General features: G+C 42.1%; 1 protein-coding gene across 1 annotated transcript; it reads right to left on the bottom strand.

The window, feature by feature from the left end:
• Nucleotides 1-6013: 6013 nt before the first annotated feature.
• Nucleotides 6014-13588, bottom strand: CD7 (CD7 molecule). The gene is made up of 5 exons (XM_027691897.1): nucleotides 12786-13588; nucleotides 10604-10942; nucleotides 8760-9110; nucleotides 7336-7457; nucleotides 6014-6319 (listed from the first exon to the last, which is right to left on the bottom strand). The coding sequence occupies exons 1-5, from the start codon at nucleotides 12856-12858 to the stop codon at nucleotides 6203-6205; spliced, it is 1002 nt and encodes a 333-aa protein (XP_027547698.1). The 5' UTR covers nucleotides 12859-13588; the 3' UTR covers nucleotides 6014-6202.
• Between the last annotated feature and the right edge of the window lie 209 nt (nucleotides 13589-13797).

Raw genomic sequence — 13797 nt, 5'->3', positions numbered from 1 at the left:
CAGTGAGGGACACAGGGACAGTGAGGGACACAGGGACAGTGAGGGACCGCAGGCACTGGGCAGTGACAGCTCAGGGGAGGACAGGGCTGTGTTTGGTGGGCTGATGTTCTGCAGCAGCAGTGCCACAGCCCTGCCCAGCACCCAGGAGCCACAGGCTCCTGCCAGAACGTGATCACGAGTCCCTCTCTCAGGATGGGGATGGGCCAGACCGCAGAGCAGCCCCTCTGCAGCTGCTCTACACAAAAACACAGGTAACACCCCAAGCCCCCCTGCAGCAGCCGGACCTCGCTGTCTTCACCACAAAACCACAATTGTTTTTCTTGAGACACGAGAGCAGCCTAAGAGAAGCAAGAGGCAGAAAGCATCTTGTTAATGAATGTATTAATTTTTATTATGATTATTTCTGCCTGTCTTTTTGCTCCGCCTAAGTGGTGCCCTCAGGTCTGAGCGTCAGGGCTTGCCATGGAATAAAGAGCACTGGAAGCAGAGCCCATCTCTGCCTCCAGCCAAGCACACTCAGACAATTTGAAAACTCACCATGACCATCACGGTGGGATTTACTAACAAAAGAACCAGGAGGACAACAGTTGTCCTTTCAGTGATGGATCCCTCCTGGTCCACCTAATCCTGAACAAATCTAAAAGTTGCAAAACCTCAGTTCAGGCTGTTCATTTGAGTTTCTCTGTGAGCCGTAAACCTGTTAGGAACTCTCCTCTATTTCTTGTTTTGGCTAAGACAGAAATATAATTGTCTATTTCTGCATACAAAATCTTTATTTACAAAACAACCTTTGCAAGGAGGGAGCACATGGCTCTCTGTGTGTGCTCTCTGTGGAAGGCCTGTTTTTAATTTTAGCCTGGGCAGTCATTAGGAACTGTAGTTTCTTTACCTGCAGTGTGTACACTCTTCTTTTTTGAAACCTTAAACTGTTTGGGGTTTTTTTATGAAGTAAAGAGTTTTGAGTCCAAAAGCTGTTAGAGTTTAGTCACTAACTGCCATCACTTTCAGGAGACTCTCTACAAGAGCTTCCAATATGAGCATTACAGTGCATGAGAGTAACAGAGAAATTCACAAGGATGTTACAGAGTTTTTAAAATAATCTTATTTCTCAGAAATCAGGGACATTTGTGCAAAATGCCATCTCTATATACCTTAAATGTCACTCGCCCAGAATCTCGCTGTCAAATTGTGTCTCTGGTTAGAAATAACACAGTGCAGATGCAAACCACAAGCATGAACTGGTCTTAGTGGTTTCTCAAAAGACTTGTCTCAGAGTTGTAAGGCAATACATGTAGAGAAAGAGACCCCAGAACACAAAGCTCTCTTTTTTTTCCTGTCATATCAGAGCAGACTAAAAAATTCTGCCGTCTGAGGATGAAATTATTATGACTGTTGGTAAAACATTACTTGTACAAGAAGCCCCTGAATAAGCTTTTACAACTTGTATGAGAAAGGACTGTAATTTAGCCCTCCACATCTTATCAGAATTGTGGATGCAAAACTGGCTCCTGAGCCCCAGAGCTCAGCCAGATTCCTTGAAGAAACACTTTTTTCCTGGGAATGTTCAAAAGCCATGTGGATGTGGCACTTGGGGACATGGTTTAGTGGTGATGGGTTAAGAGTTGGACTCGATGTTCTTGGGGGTCTTCTCTAACCTTAGTGATTCTGTGATTCTGTGCAGCTTTCCACTGTGCTAAGAGAAGATGGACCAAAGGTCTCAGGGTGTCATGAACTGCTAAGAGGAATGAGCTTAAAGGCTTCCCCAGAGAGTTACTAATTATGGATATTCATTCACAGAAGGAATGAGAGAGCAGCTTCCACTTGGCATCTGCAATGTTTAGATATTATTCCCATTACAGTCAGAAGGATAAGGGTGTAGTAGACGATTTCTAATATCTCAGGTGGAAATCTTCTCTGGGGACATGGGCATGTTCTCCGGGGAGAGCTTCAGACATATCCCAGTCACTTGTTGCAGTCAAATACCACCCAAAAGCAAAATAATTGTTCTTGTGAAGTAGATACACAGGAATTAGCACCATTCAGAGAGTTCATTCAGCCCTACTAGCAGTAGTTTATACAGAGTGGAGTCACCTCCCATCCTCAAGTTGGACAGATAATCTACTTGTATGAGAAAGATGATGACAACACTTTAAAATTTCAATGTTAGGCCAAAGTAATTTATTCCCTCTGGTCAATATTTAGGCTGGTTGTTCTATTTTGATTTCTTAAATGAAAAAATTATGTGAGACTATTATATAGTCTCTCTCTGAGACTATTATATACACTATATAACTCTGGTTGTACAAGAATTAAAAGCAGTAATCTGTTATCAGTGATTTACTTAGAAGTAAATTAAAACCTGTTGAGACTTTAAATAGAATTTGGAAGATTTCTTGCATGTTGAGCATAGCCAGTGTCCAGTTGTTACTGAAGGATTTGAAATAGTCTTAATAACCATGCAAAACAACATAAATACTGTTGCATTTAAATGTCAAGCAGTAAAAGAATTCACTAACTAGTGCAGAAGCAAGCATATTAACCAAATATGTCAGATTAAAGAAATGGCACCAATGAGGCATTTTCAGCACCTCAGAGCTCTAAACTGTGAGAAAACCAAATCTGTGAACTACTAGAAAAAAACCCTGCATGTTTTCAACTTGACTGTGAGCTGACTGCTAATATGATATTGCAAGTTGAGTGTTATAAAACATTCAAAAAGAAACTATATGTTTTGGAAAACAAGTGCTTGCAAAAGCTTGCATGCTGGGAATGGAAATAGTTTCTTTACTAACACAGAGACCATGAGAAATCACCAGTCAGTGGCTTGTCTTCACCAGAACCAGCAGTGCTGGACATATTTTGGTCATGTCCTCCAGATTATATTAACAGAATGTCTCCTGCAGGAGTTATTGGGTGGAAGAATGGTCATAAGCAGCAATCAGCAACAGACAAGTGGGAGGAACTGATTCCAGACAATGCTCCCAGCAAAGGCTTCAGACATACATCAGGTGGCATTCACAGCTGCCACAAACATTGGTTTGCAGGATAGTCACTGGAAACATTCCAATGTCCTACAATATATCACAAGCCTCAAGAGGAGAATCTACTTCTAGCCTTTATACCATTCTCCTGCAAAATGTTTTGTGGGTCAACTTGGCTTATCAGCCTCCTTGGCATCTGAGTTCAGGCTCATCCTTGTCAGACACACCTTAGTCAGGAGGTTAAAATGCTTTCCTCAGTTAAATTTCTCTGATTCTGTGGGCTCCCTCAGCACTAACCTACATGTGCTGACTGATTTCTCCAGTTATTTCTCCAGTTTATTTTTACAAATAACCAAAAATTATTTCTGATGAGCCCTCCCCTTCCCAAGCACTCAGCCCAGGCCGCTCCATCCTGACCTGGCCCCTGAGTCACTTCACACACGACTCATACCTTGCCAGTTAGGTTTTCCCTGCTTCTGACACACTGTCCTTGCCCAGCTGCCTTGTCTTGCTCCATCCCTGTTCCATAAACTCTGATACTGGAGCTGCAGCTCTGCTCCCCACCTGAGGCTGCTTTGCTCCCAGATGCAATTCCTGTCATTTATCCCATTAATGGGCTGGGACCTCATTAATACCCCAATACCATTCTCATCACTGTGGGTCCTGTCCCAGCCTCAGAGCCTCACCCTTCACTTCCCACCTCTCCTTGGAAATGATTTTATTTCCCTCTTGAGTGCGGGGACAGGAAACAGGAAAACAGCAAAGACAAGAAGATAAGCCCAGAGCAATCCTGTCTGCAGCTCTGGGCATGAAAATTTCAGTCCGGCTGCTTTCCAGGAAAGCCCCGAGACCACACTGCATCTTCAGACCTTTCCGACCCTCTCGAGCAGCCAAACACCCAACCCTTACCTCGGCACTCAATCTAATTTCCTTAGCAGTTCATTCACCACTGCTTGGGTTAATTGTGGTGCTGATTGTCTACCCCTCTACACTTACAGTCCATCACACATCTCACTAATGTGTCATTTTCCTCAGCAAGGTGTTACTTCTTTTTTTAAATTTATTTACGCCAAGCCAAAGAAACCACCTCCACTACTGTTTCCTTTCACAGCTTGTTTTTTATTTCACAATCGTGGTCGTGTTTGCACAGTGGTGTTGCTACAGAAAGCTGATCTTGAATGTCACTTTGCTCATTGTGAACCTCTGTGTGTTGCCTCTCAGAGGTTTTACCCTTTTCTACTAAACCTGCACCTTTTTCCAAAAATTAAATGAAAAGTGATTGACTATGGGATTATGAGCACTTTGGTTCCTGGGTTGGTACCTAATTTGTTAGTTCTTCCCCAGCTCTTCACCCACCCCTGAGCTGGGCTTGCCCAGGGACAAAGTCAGAATTGGTCACAGCATCAATCCTACCAGAGTTCAAGAAGTGTTTGGACAACGTTCTCAGACACATGGAATATTCATTGTCTGTAGTGTTCCTTGGTATTTTCTTTGTTGATTAGTTTTAAAAAGAAAAACTCCACATGTAGGTTGTGTGAATAAAGTGGAAAACACCTCTTATGTTGTTTATTGCGGTGCTGTTAGGAGCAATTTATACTGTATTGTGCAAGAAGCCTTTGAATCCTTATTTAAAAAAAAACAAACAACCAAGCCAAACCAAACAGCAAAACACTGAAAGAAACAGTCCATTCAATAACCAGCATTTATTTGCAAGATATATGACATAGTTTTTAATATAGGTATAAAAATATCAAGCAACTGTACATCACAAAAACAGTTTTATTCAGGTATGGCCACATGAAGATGGCACCTCTTTGTTCACAAAGTGAACCCGTTGGCACCCCAGACACCCCAGTGAGCAGATTTCCCCCTCAGGTCTGGTGCACAGCATTTCATGAGTAATATCTGGAGGGAAATGGGCTCTCCTGAGGGGCAGGACTGGCTTGGCAAGCTGGGATCTCGGCAGAGCTCAGCTCTGGAGAGGAAGGATCCCCTGTGCCTGGCTCCACTCCAGCTACTCACTCATCACAGGCAAACTGATGCTAATCCCTCAAAAAAATAAACAAACACATCAATAGAGAAAAACTCCAGCCTCAGCATGTCCTCAGAAACCACAAACCAACCCCATCAATCCTGCCCTGTAACAGAGCAACTCCACATTCCTCCGGGCATGTGAGATTGTTGACTTTCCACAGCAGCCCCGGCTCTGCAAAACCAAACACCCTCAGCTGAGCTCCCTGGAGAGACCTGTTCTAAGATGTTACTAAACCAAATCTAGCTTCCACTTGACTGATGTGAGTTTTGATAAATTCCTTCTTTGATAAGAAGGATTTTTAGATCAGACCCACCCACGCCACATTGGAATGCAGGCATTGGCTTTATCCCAGATTATTTCACCTTGCGTTGGAAAGTGTGGAGTCACTGACCTGGAGAAATGTATTCTGCTGGGTGGCCCTAAGACATGTGGAGTTGGAGACATCACCAGTACATCACAAATATTTCTGCTGTCCCAAGAAGCCACCATGCCCCAAGTCTGGTCACTTTGCTTATCAACCATGTCAACCACACCAGTCATGCCAGTATCTCTCACAAAGGCAGTAAGTTAAAATCTAGACTTGATTGCATTTTCATGGGACTGTTACGACTTTGGAATAGGTAAGCCCACACGTATCCAGCACTTCACCTGTGATGCACCCTCCCACATTTCTGAAGTCTCCTCAGCCCAGAACACATTTCCCTGCTGTAACTTTTGAGTAGTTTTAAGCTCCCTGAGCTCCTGGGCAGACCCACGAGGATTCATGAGAGAACTGTAATCCTTGCATAAGTGGATCCAGTACAACTTATTGAACAGACTCTTCTGAGCACTTACCAAAGCTCAGAACCAGACCTCTCCATCCATCCATCCCACCTTCCCTGAAAGGGTTATTTATCAGAGAAACGAGCTCATATGATGCATCCAGCCAAATGCACAGTCCAAAAATCCTGCTTTTCACACTGAACTGCAGACACGTGTACAGGGTACCTGCATTTTGCTCTATTTTCTATACATTTAAAAGAAAAAAAGTAAAAAGCAGAAAAAAGCTTTGGAAATTAGTCTTTTCTCTCCACTGAAAAAGGTGGGTGATAGCACTTTCAGTTCAACTACTACATCAGATTGTTGAAGCAGCTCTCAGAGAGACCTGTAAAGGAATGGTTGATGCTGATGCACGCAAGGTCCCAGCTTAAGCTTCACTGCCCTTGGAGTAGGTGTTGGTTCTGACCAGTGTGTTCCGTCTGGAACTGTAAGACATATCTTCATAAACTACATTTGGGGTGGTTTTTTGGAAGTACTTCTTTATCTGCAAAACAAAGAAAACACCATTCAGAACAGAACCTGAAAAGGACCCCAACAAAGCAGTCAATTTTCATCTTAGGAGTCCATCTACATCTTTAGAACTCTATCCCTTGGAAGAGGAAACGTACTTTAAAAATACCTTTCACAACACAGTGGAGTTTTAGAGGACCAAGTGGAAATTGTCAACCTATTTATTTAACTTTCTATTGTCAGTTTGATGCAATTTCACTAAAAGTTCCTTCAGGAGTTGGATGTAACTGTAGCTCCTACAGAAATAAGGCTCATTCTTAGTCTGTTACTGGTGACATGAGAGACCAGTTCCCACAGGGCCACTGAGCTTTGACAGAATGATGTTGTACTACTGGTTTTTAGCAGTGCTGAAGCCACATGTGGAGGGACAAGACAGGAGCCTGTGAATCATACACTGTTAATTTTCAGTAATCTTTATGGAGCAGAAGAATCTATCAGAGACAAGTAATTTCTGGGCACTTTCTGCAGTATATGAATATAAATAATCACAGTAAAGGAAAAAAAATTAGGATTTTTTTTTTTCTAGAACAGGGTAAAATTTTTCTCCAAGTGCTGCCTTCAGACATCAGGCTATTTATGACTTTTTGTTGCCCTTGTGTCCCCCTCCAAACGTTCCCTCACATCTTTTACAAGGTTACTACGTACAGCTCCAGTCCCAATTCACATAAAGGTTTTAAAAAAAGGACATTGAGGTGCTTTGTCCAGGGAGGTACATACAACACATGGCTGTGTTGTTGACCATGTGGCTCACTTGAGGTTTGTTATCAAAAGGCAAACAATACCTCATTTACAAAGAGTTACAGAAACATAAAACACTGTGTTTACTGCAAGAGTTTACAGCTGGGAGACATTAAACAAAGGCAAACAAGAAACAATAGAAAGCCACAATTCCTTAGGTTTATCAAAAGTTTGATTCACTCAGCCACTGTTTATAAATAATTTGCTCAACCTGGACACAGTTTTGCTTTGGCATGGTGAGAGCATACTTACATTGACACGGTACAAGGTGCAGCACACCAGTGCACAAAACAGTAGTGCCACCACGATGAGGAGAGAATAGATGACCCAGGAACTATGACTGCATGCCTTCTGGGAGTATGCCTGCTCCCCTTCTGCATCTAAAATTATATTATTATTATTATTAATATTATTATTATTATTATTATTAAGAGGTAGAATTTTCTTTTTATTCTGAAAAAAATTATTTACAGGTCAAGAAAAAAATCAGATATCAACAGCTACACAGCCACATTTGTCATTCCATTAGTATTCTCAGTGGCATCCCCTGGGCTCTTCCAGAGGCTGGCAATGACTGCAGGCGGCATGTGAAGGGTCAGCAAGGAGCACTCTACAAAGGCAAAAGCTGCCACACCACTGAGCAGAAGTAGGACCACACACTCGTGATGGGAACAGAAAATGCTTTATTCTGAGGGCTCAGAAGGAATTGTCTAACAGCCAGTTTGTGAGCGGTACAGACAGAAGCAGGAGGGTTCTGTGATTTGCCACACTCCACTGAGCAGAACAGTGCTAGTGGAAAGGGTTCCAGCTCTCTAAAACCTCAATTCATCCATATCTGAATAACATAATCACACCCTGCTGCTTTGATGTGCTGCTGTCATTCTCCCCAACTCACTTTACTGAGCTGTCGCCCTCGTTATGGGTTGCAGCACAGAATGAGACCACAGCCGTCTTTGCAGACTGCAGGTAGATCCTGTGCAGCTCTCAGGGCCTTTGTGAACCTTATTTTACAAAGACCACAGCAAAGCCCAATGCCTAGGGTTGAAATGCACCAGTAAGATCAAAATCAAGCACTATATTTCTGTCTTCAGCTTAGCAAATGGTGACAGCACCATCCTGCAGAAAAATAAAACCCCTCTTTGGAGCATACACAGTGCTCAGTGTGTAACAATGGTCTGTGGGACTTGAAGTACATGCCTGAGGACTTGTTCTGTGCTCCCCAGTGTGACCTATTTTTAAACAGAAAGACTTGCTATCAGGAGTTGTTTCTAAAAGACATTGATGTCACATTAAGATCAAAGAACTGCTGCTAAAAATACTGATTCACATCTTAAAACTGACAGATTATTCACACATACACTGAAACGTTTGATATCTTATTTTGACCTTTTTTAATTCTTTTAAGATGCAGGATTATAACAAGTTTTCTCTTCTGAAATGCCCTCTGGTTGGTTGTACAAGGCAGGTAGAAACACAGTGCCTGTTTCTGTCTCCAAGCATAACAGGACACTGATGAGTCTGAGCCCACTCTCCAAACTCTCCCAGGTACTGGATGAAGTCTACCCAGGGATTAGTGCTTTACCTGTCCTGACTAGATTTCTGCAAGCTTCTTGCCCACCTTTTGCATTACAACATGCCCATAGTTAGCTATGATTAAACAAGCAAGAGGAACATACCTTTAACCAGCACCATGGTGCCACTTGCTGAGAGGAGACGGGTATTTTTCACATGTTTCACCTCCTCAGCACAGACATAGTTATCACTGTCGTTTTCCTGCAGGTTGTGTAGAGTTATTACTATTTGCTTCCCTTCCCTTGAATACTCCAAGCGATCAGCAAAGGCAGGTAGAATCCTTGTAGCATTCTGATTTGACACATACAGAACACTTTCAGGTTGCACATGAGTCCTGAGCAGGTAGATCTCTTCATCCCCACGTGGGCTGTTCATCACACAGGTGATGTTGACAGACTGGCCTTGCTGAGGGCTGGCATAGAGCGGTGACTGCTTCAAAGCCCCACCAGTTTTAGCTAAAAACAAGAGAGATTCATGGCTATCACATAATTATCACAGTGCATTTTAACTAGGGAGCAAATGCAGAGGTCATAGACAGAAAGAACAGACTGCAGAAATTTAGATAAATTTTTTAACGTGCCTTGAGAAGAAGGATGTTTTAGTACATCCTGGCATATTTTCCTACCTCAGGATCTGAAAGTAGGACTGACCAACAGGTTCACCTGGTTGTAAAGGGTCTGTACCTACCTAAAAAATATATATACTGATCCCTTCTAAGAGAATACAGCCTCATCAGCATGTCCTTGGACATGGATCATTGATTGCTTTCTCCAGTGAGATGAAGACATAGGAAGATCTGGGGAATATTGGTCTGGATCAACTCATACAATGTGAGTCCCATCAATGTTGAAAATTATGTTCAAAAAGTAATTATTAATGGTTTGCAGTCCAGCTGGGAAGACATTCCACTGAGATCCTCTAAGGACAGGTCTTGTTCCTTTTAAAATTATCATTAATGTGGGTGAGGGAATGAAGACAGAATGTATCATGTTTGTCAAAGGAAAGTGGCAAGCATTTTAGAGAAGAGGATCAGAATCAAAAAGAGAGATAAAGTAACTTATAAAATAATTTGAAGAAACAGTACACAATAAACAAGATGGAATTCATTTGAGAAAACAGGACCAAGAAGTTTGAAAAGAGAAGCCTAAGGAAGAACATGATAGTTCCTCATGGATATAAATTACAATCTCTGATCCAGCAATCAATTAGATTTCACGTGCCTTGGGGACAGGAAAGGAAGAAAACTCTAAGTTTTGGTAAAGGTGTTTCTCATCAGATAGTCTCATCAGAAGGATGGGTACATAGAGGAATAAGATGTCGAAGAACAGTGGGGACTCAAACCCTCTTCTAATGCAAAAGAAAATAAAGACAGAAAAATTGTTCCTCCAACCACAAAAATCTGCCAAAGGGAGAACTTGTGCCCATTCATCAACTATTAAGAACAGAAAAATCCCTGTACCCACTCACGCCCAACTTGCAGACCCTGTCTAGCACCAGCTCCCAATAATTACCAATATGTCATTTAAGATGAAATAGTAAAGAAAAAAGAGATTTGCAAAAAGTGCTATCAAAAAAACCCTCATTGCTCTGCTAGTTATTCATAAAGATTTCACAGATTGTTTTGGAAAAAGAGCTCTAGGTCATCACTGTTTCCAAACTGCTGCAGCTACCTATGACTAATAGGTGAAAACCTGTAGATAGAATTAAATCAGTCACAAACTGATGTTCTAGGGTGGATGGGGTTTTTTTGGTACTGTACTATCTAATGTTCTTTCTTCGATATTTCGGGGACCAGACCCACACTTGCCTTCAAATCTGTTCATCACCTGAGCAGACACGGGTACGGTCCTGTCAGACTCTCCCTCCCACTGTGCTTGCTTCCAATCTTTGATTTAAAATACAGATCTGTATTTAATAATTCATGACATAAAAGGTGGAATTGCAATACCTTTCACCACTACTATGGTTCTCTTCCCATCCAGTATTTTGTGACGGTCATTGACTGTAACATACTCAATGCATAGGTAGATATTGGAGTCGGATTCCTGTACACTGTGCAAAGTTGTCCTGTAATTCCTTCCTTCCCTTGAACACTCGGTGCGACCAGCCAAATCAGGAGAGATATTTGGAGGACTGTCCTTGGGAAAATATATCATATTGACTGTCTTTCTGCTACTTTTCAAGTGCATTCCCACGTGCTCTCCTAAACCACTGATTGAGCAAGTTATGCTGATGGAGTCTCCTTCCCAAACACTGATAACGTCTGTTGACTGTTCGGTTTCTCCACCTAAAGATAAGAAATGCAATTGAGATGGTAACACCAGAGTTCTTATTGATCTTTTAATATCAAAGTAGTTTTCAGAACCAACAGCTCTGTCAACAGAACCGCTCTGTAGGACTGGACCTTAGTCTTGCTATGCTGTGTATGTCATCTCTTGGCTGCCCTGAACCCTGTCGTGCCTTTCATACCCATTGACCTGTTCAACTCAGCACCTTCCCAAAGCTTAAAAGACCTTGGCAAAAAAGTGTCTTCTGTCACTCAAGCAAAAAATTTAGTTTGCTTTGTAGATTCCCAGAATGATCCTATTAGTTCTCAAAATACAAGCTTCACTGAACTCAGCCTGACAGTTGGAGCTGTTTGAGGGTCTAAATCTGGAATTCAAAGGTAAGAAAAAAATGACAGAGGATGGAGGAAAAATACACCTTTTTTTTTTTCTTTTTAAAGAAAGGAGCATTTAGCATTAGGAAACTGGATAATAGAGCCTCTCGGGAAGAGGACTGCAGAAGGTGCAACTCCAATCTATAGTAAGAAACAAAGGTACCAAAATGTATAATGAGACATCTTTGAGTTCTCTAATTACCTCAGGATCAAAAGAAACTGAACAGTAAATACTTGTGTAATGAATAGCAAGAAACAGAGGGATCAAATGGGAAACACCAAAAAGAAATTACATCAGAAGCAAGGGAAGAAAAACTAAATAGAGACATGTCCAGGACAAACACAGTTTAGAAAAGGTTGAATTGTTCAATGTTGAGAAGCAAATTAAGGATCCCTACATACAATTTACTTTAATAAAGAAACAAACATAGAATTCAAACACAGAAAGTGTGGATTGTTGAAATATAGATACAGCAACTCACTCCATCTGACCAGACATGGGCATGTTCCTCCTACAACACTTAGAGAAGGAATTAATGCAACCCAGGAGTCACAAGCAATTATCTTACAAAGCAGCAGAGAAATGGGGTGATGGATAAGGCTGGAGAAGTGCAGAGCACTCAGCCTTTACCATCAGGAAAGGAAAGGCCATCAACCCAAAAATCAGTACTTCCAAACTGACCCAGTTTAAACTTTTCCATGACCTAAGACCTCATGAAGCTAATGACAAGCAGACGCAGCCCATCACTCATATTCTCCAAAGATCAAGGTAGAAGTTCAAGAGTTAAATTATATTTGCAGAAATCAGCATTGACTCCTAAATAACCACTAACTAAAGAATATTCTCACCAGTTTCAATGCACCTTCCTTTCAGACACACTGATTTATGGATAATATGTTTTTCTCAAGTCACCATCCTTTCCATTGTCACTGGTGATGGGGAAAAAAAGGAGTGACTGTTTGGAGACTTTTTTTTCCTCAGCCTGTTCCCCTCAGAGATTCACAGTGTTTTCCCTAAGTGTGCCTCCAGCTTGTAGTCTTAATAACCACAGCATCATTCAGCAGTGGATATTTCTGGTAAGGCTTTATTCCACCTTCAATAAAAATGCCCCTGGTAAATATAAATATTCATTTCTGTCAGTAGTGGGCTCCCCCGTCATCCTTAAAAATACAGATACAGTTGATCTGAAATTACTGGGAAAACAACTTCCACTCTTCCTAAAGAGAATGATTGCTTTGTAGAAAAGTTAAGATCATAACAATTTTTCTTTTTTTTTTCTACAAGTTCCTTTTTTAATTTCAGAGTTTGCTTGGTTTTTTTTTTTCCAAAGTTCCACCCGCTTTCACTAATAGTGAATCTGGCAGGAAGCTGTTTGAGAAAATAGACTAAAGTGGGAGGGGGATTAAACACAATGAAGCGAGAAAGAGGAAGGAAAACTCTGAACTGGAAGAGCATCTACATTGTACGTACCGTTCTGGGCAGGGAAGCACGGGAGGAGCAGCAGACAGAGGGATGCAGTTGGGAGACACGACATCCACAGCATTTTCAAAGGTCTCTTTAGTTGCTCTCTACAATCTGACTGATGAGTTAAAGATCTGAGGAAAGGGTTGATGCCCCAAGCTGGCCTGTTGCCTTTCAGCTACATCAGCTCTCTACTAAAAGAAGCCAGCAGGATGCTGCTTTTGCTTTTCTATTCCAATGAATGTGACAGAGGTGTATCTTGATGTTGACTTCACACTAAAACCACCCCTGGTTTCCTGCTACTGAGCAACTCCCAGCCCTGAGGGTAGGAGTAGAAAGTTCTCTATGGTGAGCACCCACCTTCCCTTTGAAGACAACTGAGAGACATTCGCTCAAATTTGCCCTTCACAGTGCCCAAGCCAGGCAGTTGTCCTTCAGTTGTGACCTCACTGGAAATGTGGGTGCTGGGTACAATCAGTTCAGCCTGTCCCTGTTCCCATGAGCTTAGATTGGTGGCTGCAAAAGCCTTGGCTTTGTAAGGAGCAAGGAGATGAGAGATGCTCCGTTACTTCAGGTAAACCTTCAATTCTTATACCAGCCCTGCACACAAACCAACAGCTTGGATCTGCATCTTGGCAATGACAACGGGAATAAATTCCCAAGCAACAGCACAGGGTGTACCTCCCACGTGCCCCTGGCTTCACATTCAACAACCCTCTCTGTGTGTTTGCAGTGCACAAGAGCTGAAAACCACCAGCAAAGGGGAACCAGCTACAGCTCACATGTAGTTCCTGCTCCCTCCACAAGAGGATGAAAAGCTCTTCTTGTGGGCACTGTTTTCTGTGGGAATACAGAGGGGAAGGGAGTGTTCCCAAAGAATTTCTTGAATCCTTGAAAGCTCAGAAATTTCATCAATTAGTGTAAAGGAAAGAGAGTTCAGGCACGTTGTGAAATGAGCTTTCAATTAGCCCCACAAAGGCTCACTGCTGGCTAGAAAAGCAGATGCCAGGAGACATCTCTT

Source organism: Neopelma chrysocephalum, unplaced genomic scaffold (genome assembly GCF_003984885.1).
Source record: "Neopelma chrysocephalum unplaced genomic scaffold, ASM398488v2 Primary Assembly neopelma1_84, whole genome shotgun sequence".
Taxonomy (NCBI): domain Eukaryota; kingdom Metazoa; phylum Chordata; class Aves; order Passeriformes; family Pipridae; genus Neopelma; species Neopelma chrysocephalum.
The sequence above is the reverse complement of the archived record's forward strand: the minus strand, read 5'-3'. Positions and strand labels throughout refer to the sequence as shown.

Excerpts from the sequence above, each read along its gene's own strand:
- CD7 (XM_027691897.1), bottom strand. The coding sequence starts at position 12,858 with ATGCTGTGGATGTCGTGTCTCCCAACTGCATCCCTCTGTCTGCTGCTC. Across the intron at positions 10,943-12,785 it reads GTGCTTCCCTGCCCAGAACG|GTGGAGAAACCGAACAGTCA; the intron begins GTACGTACAATG and ends TCTTATCTTTAG. Across the intron at positions 9,111-10,603 it reads AACCATAGTAGTGGTGAAAG|CTAAAACTGGTGGGGCTTTG; the intron begins GTATTGCAATTC and ends TCTTGTTTTTAG.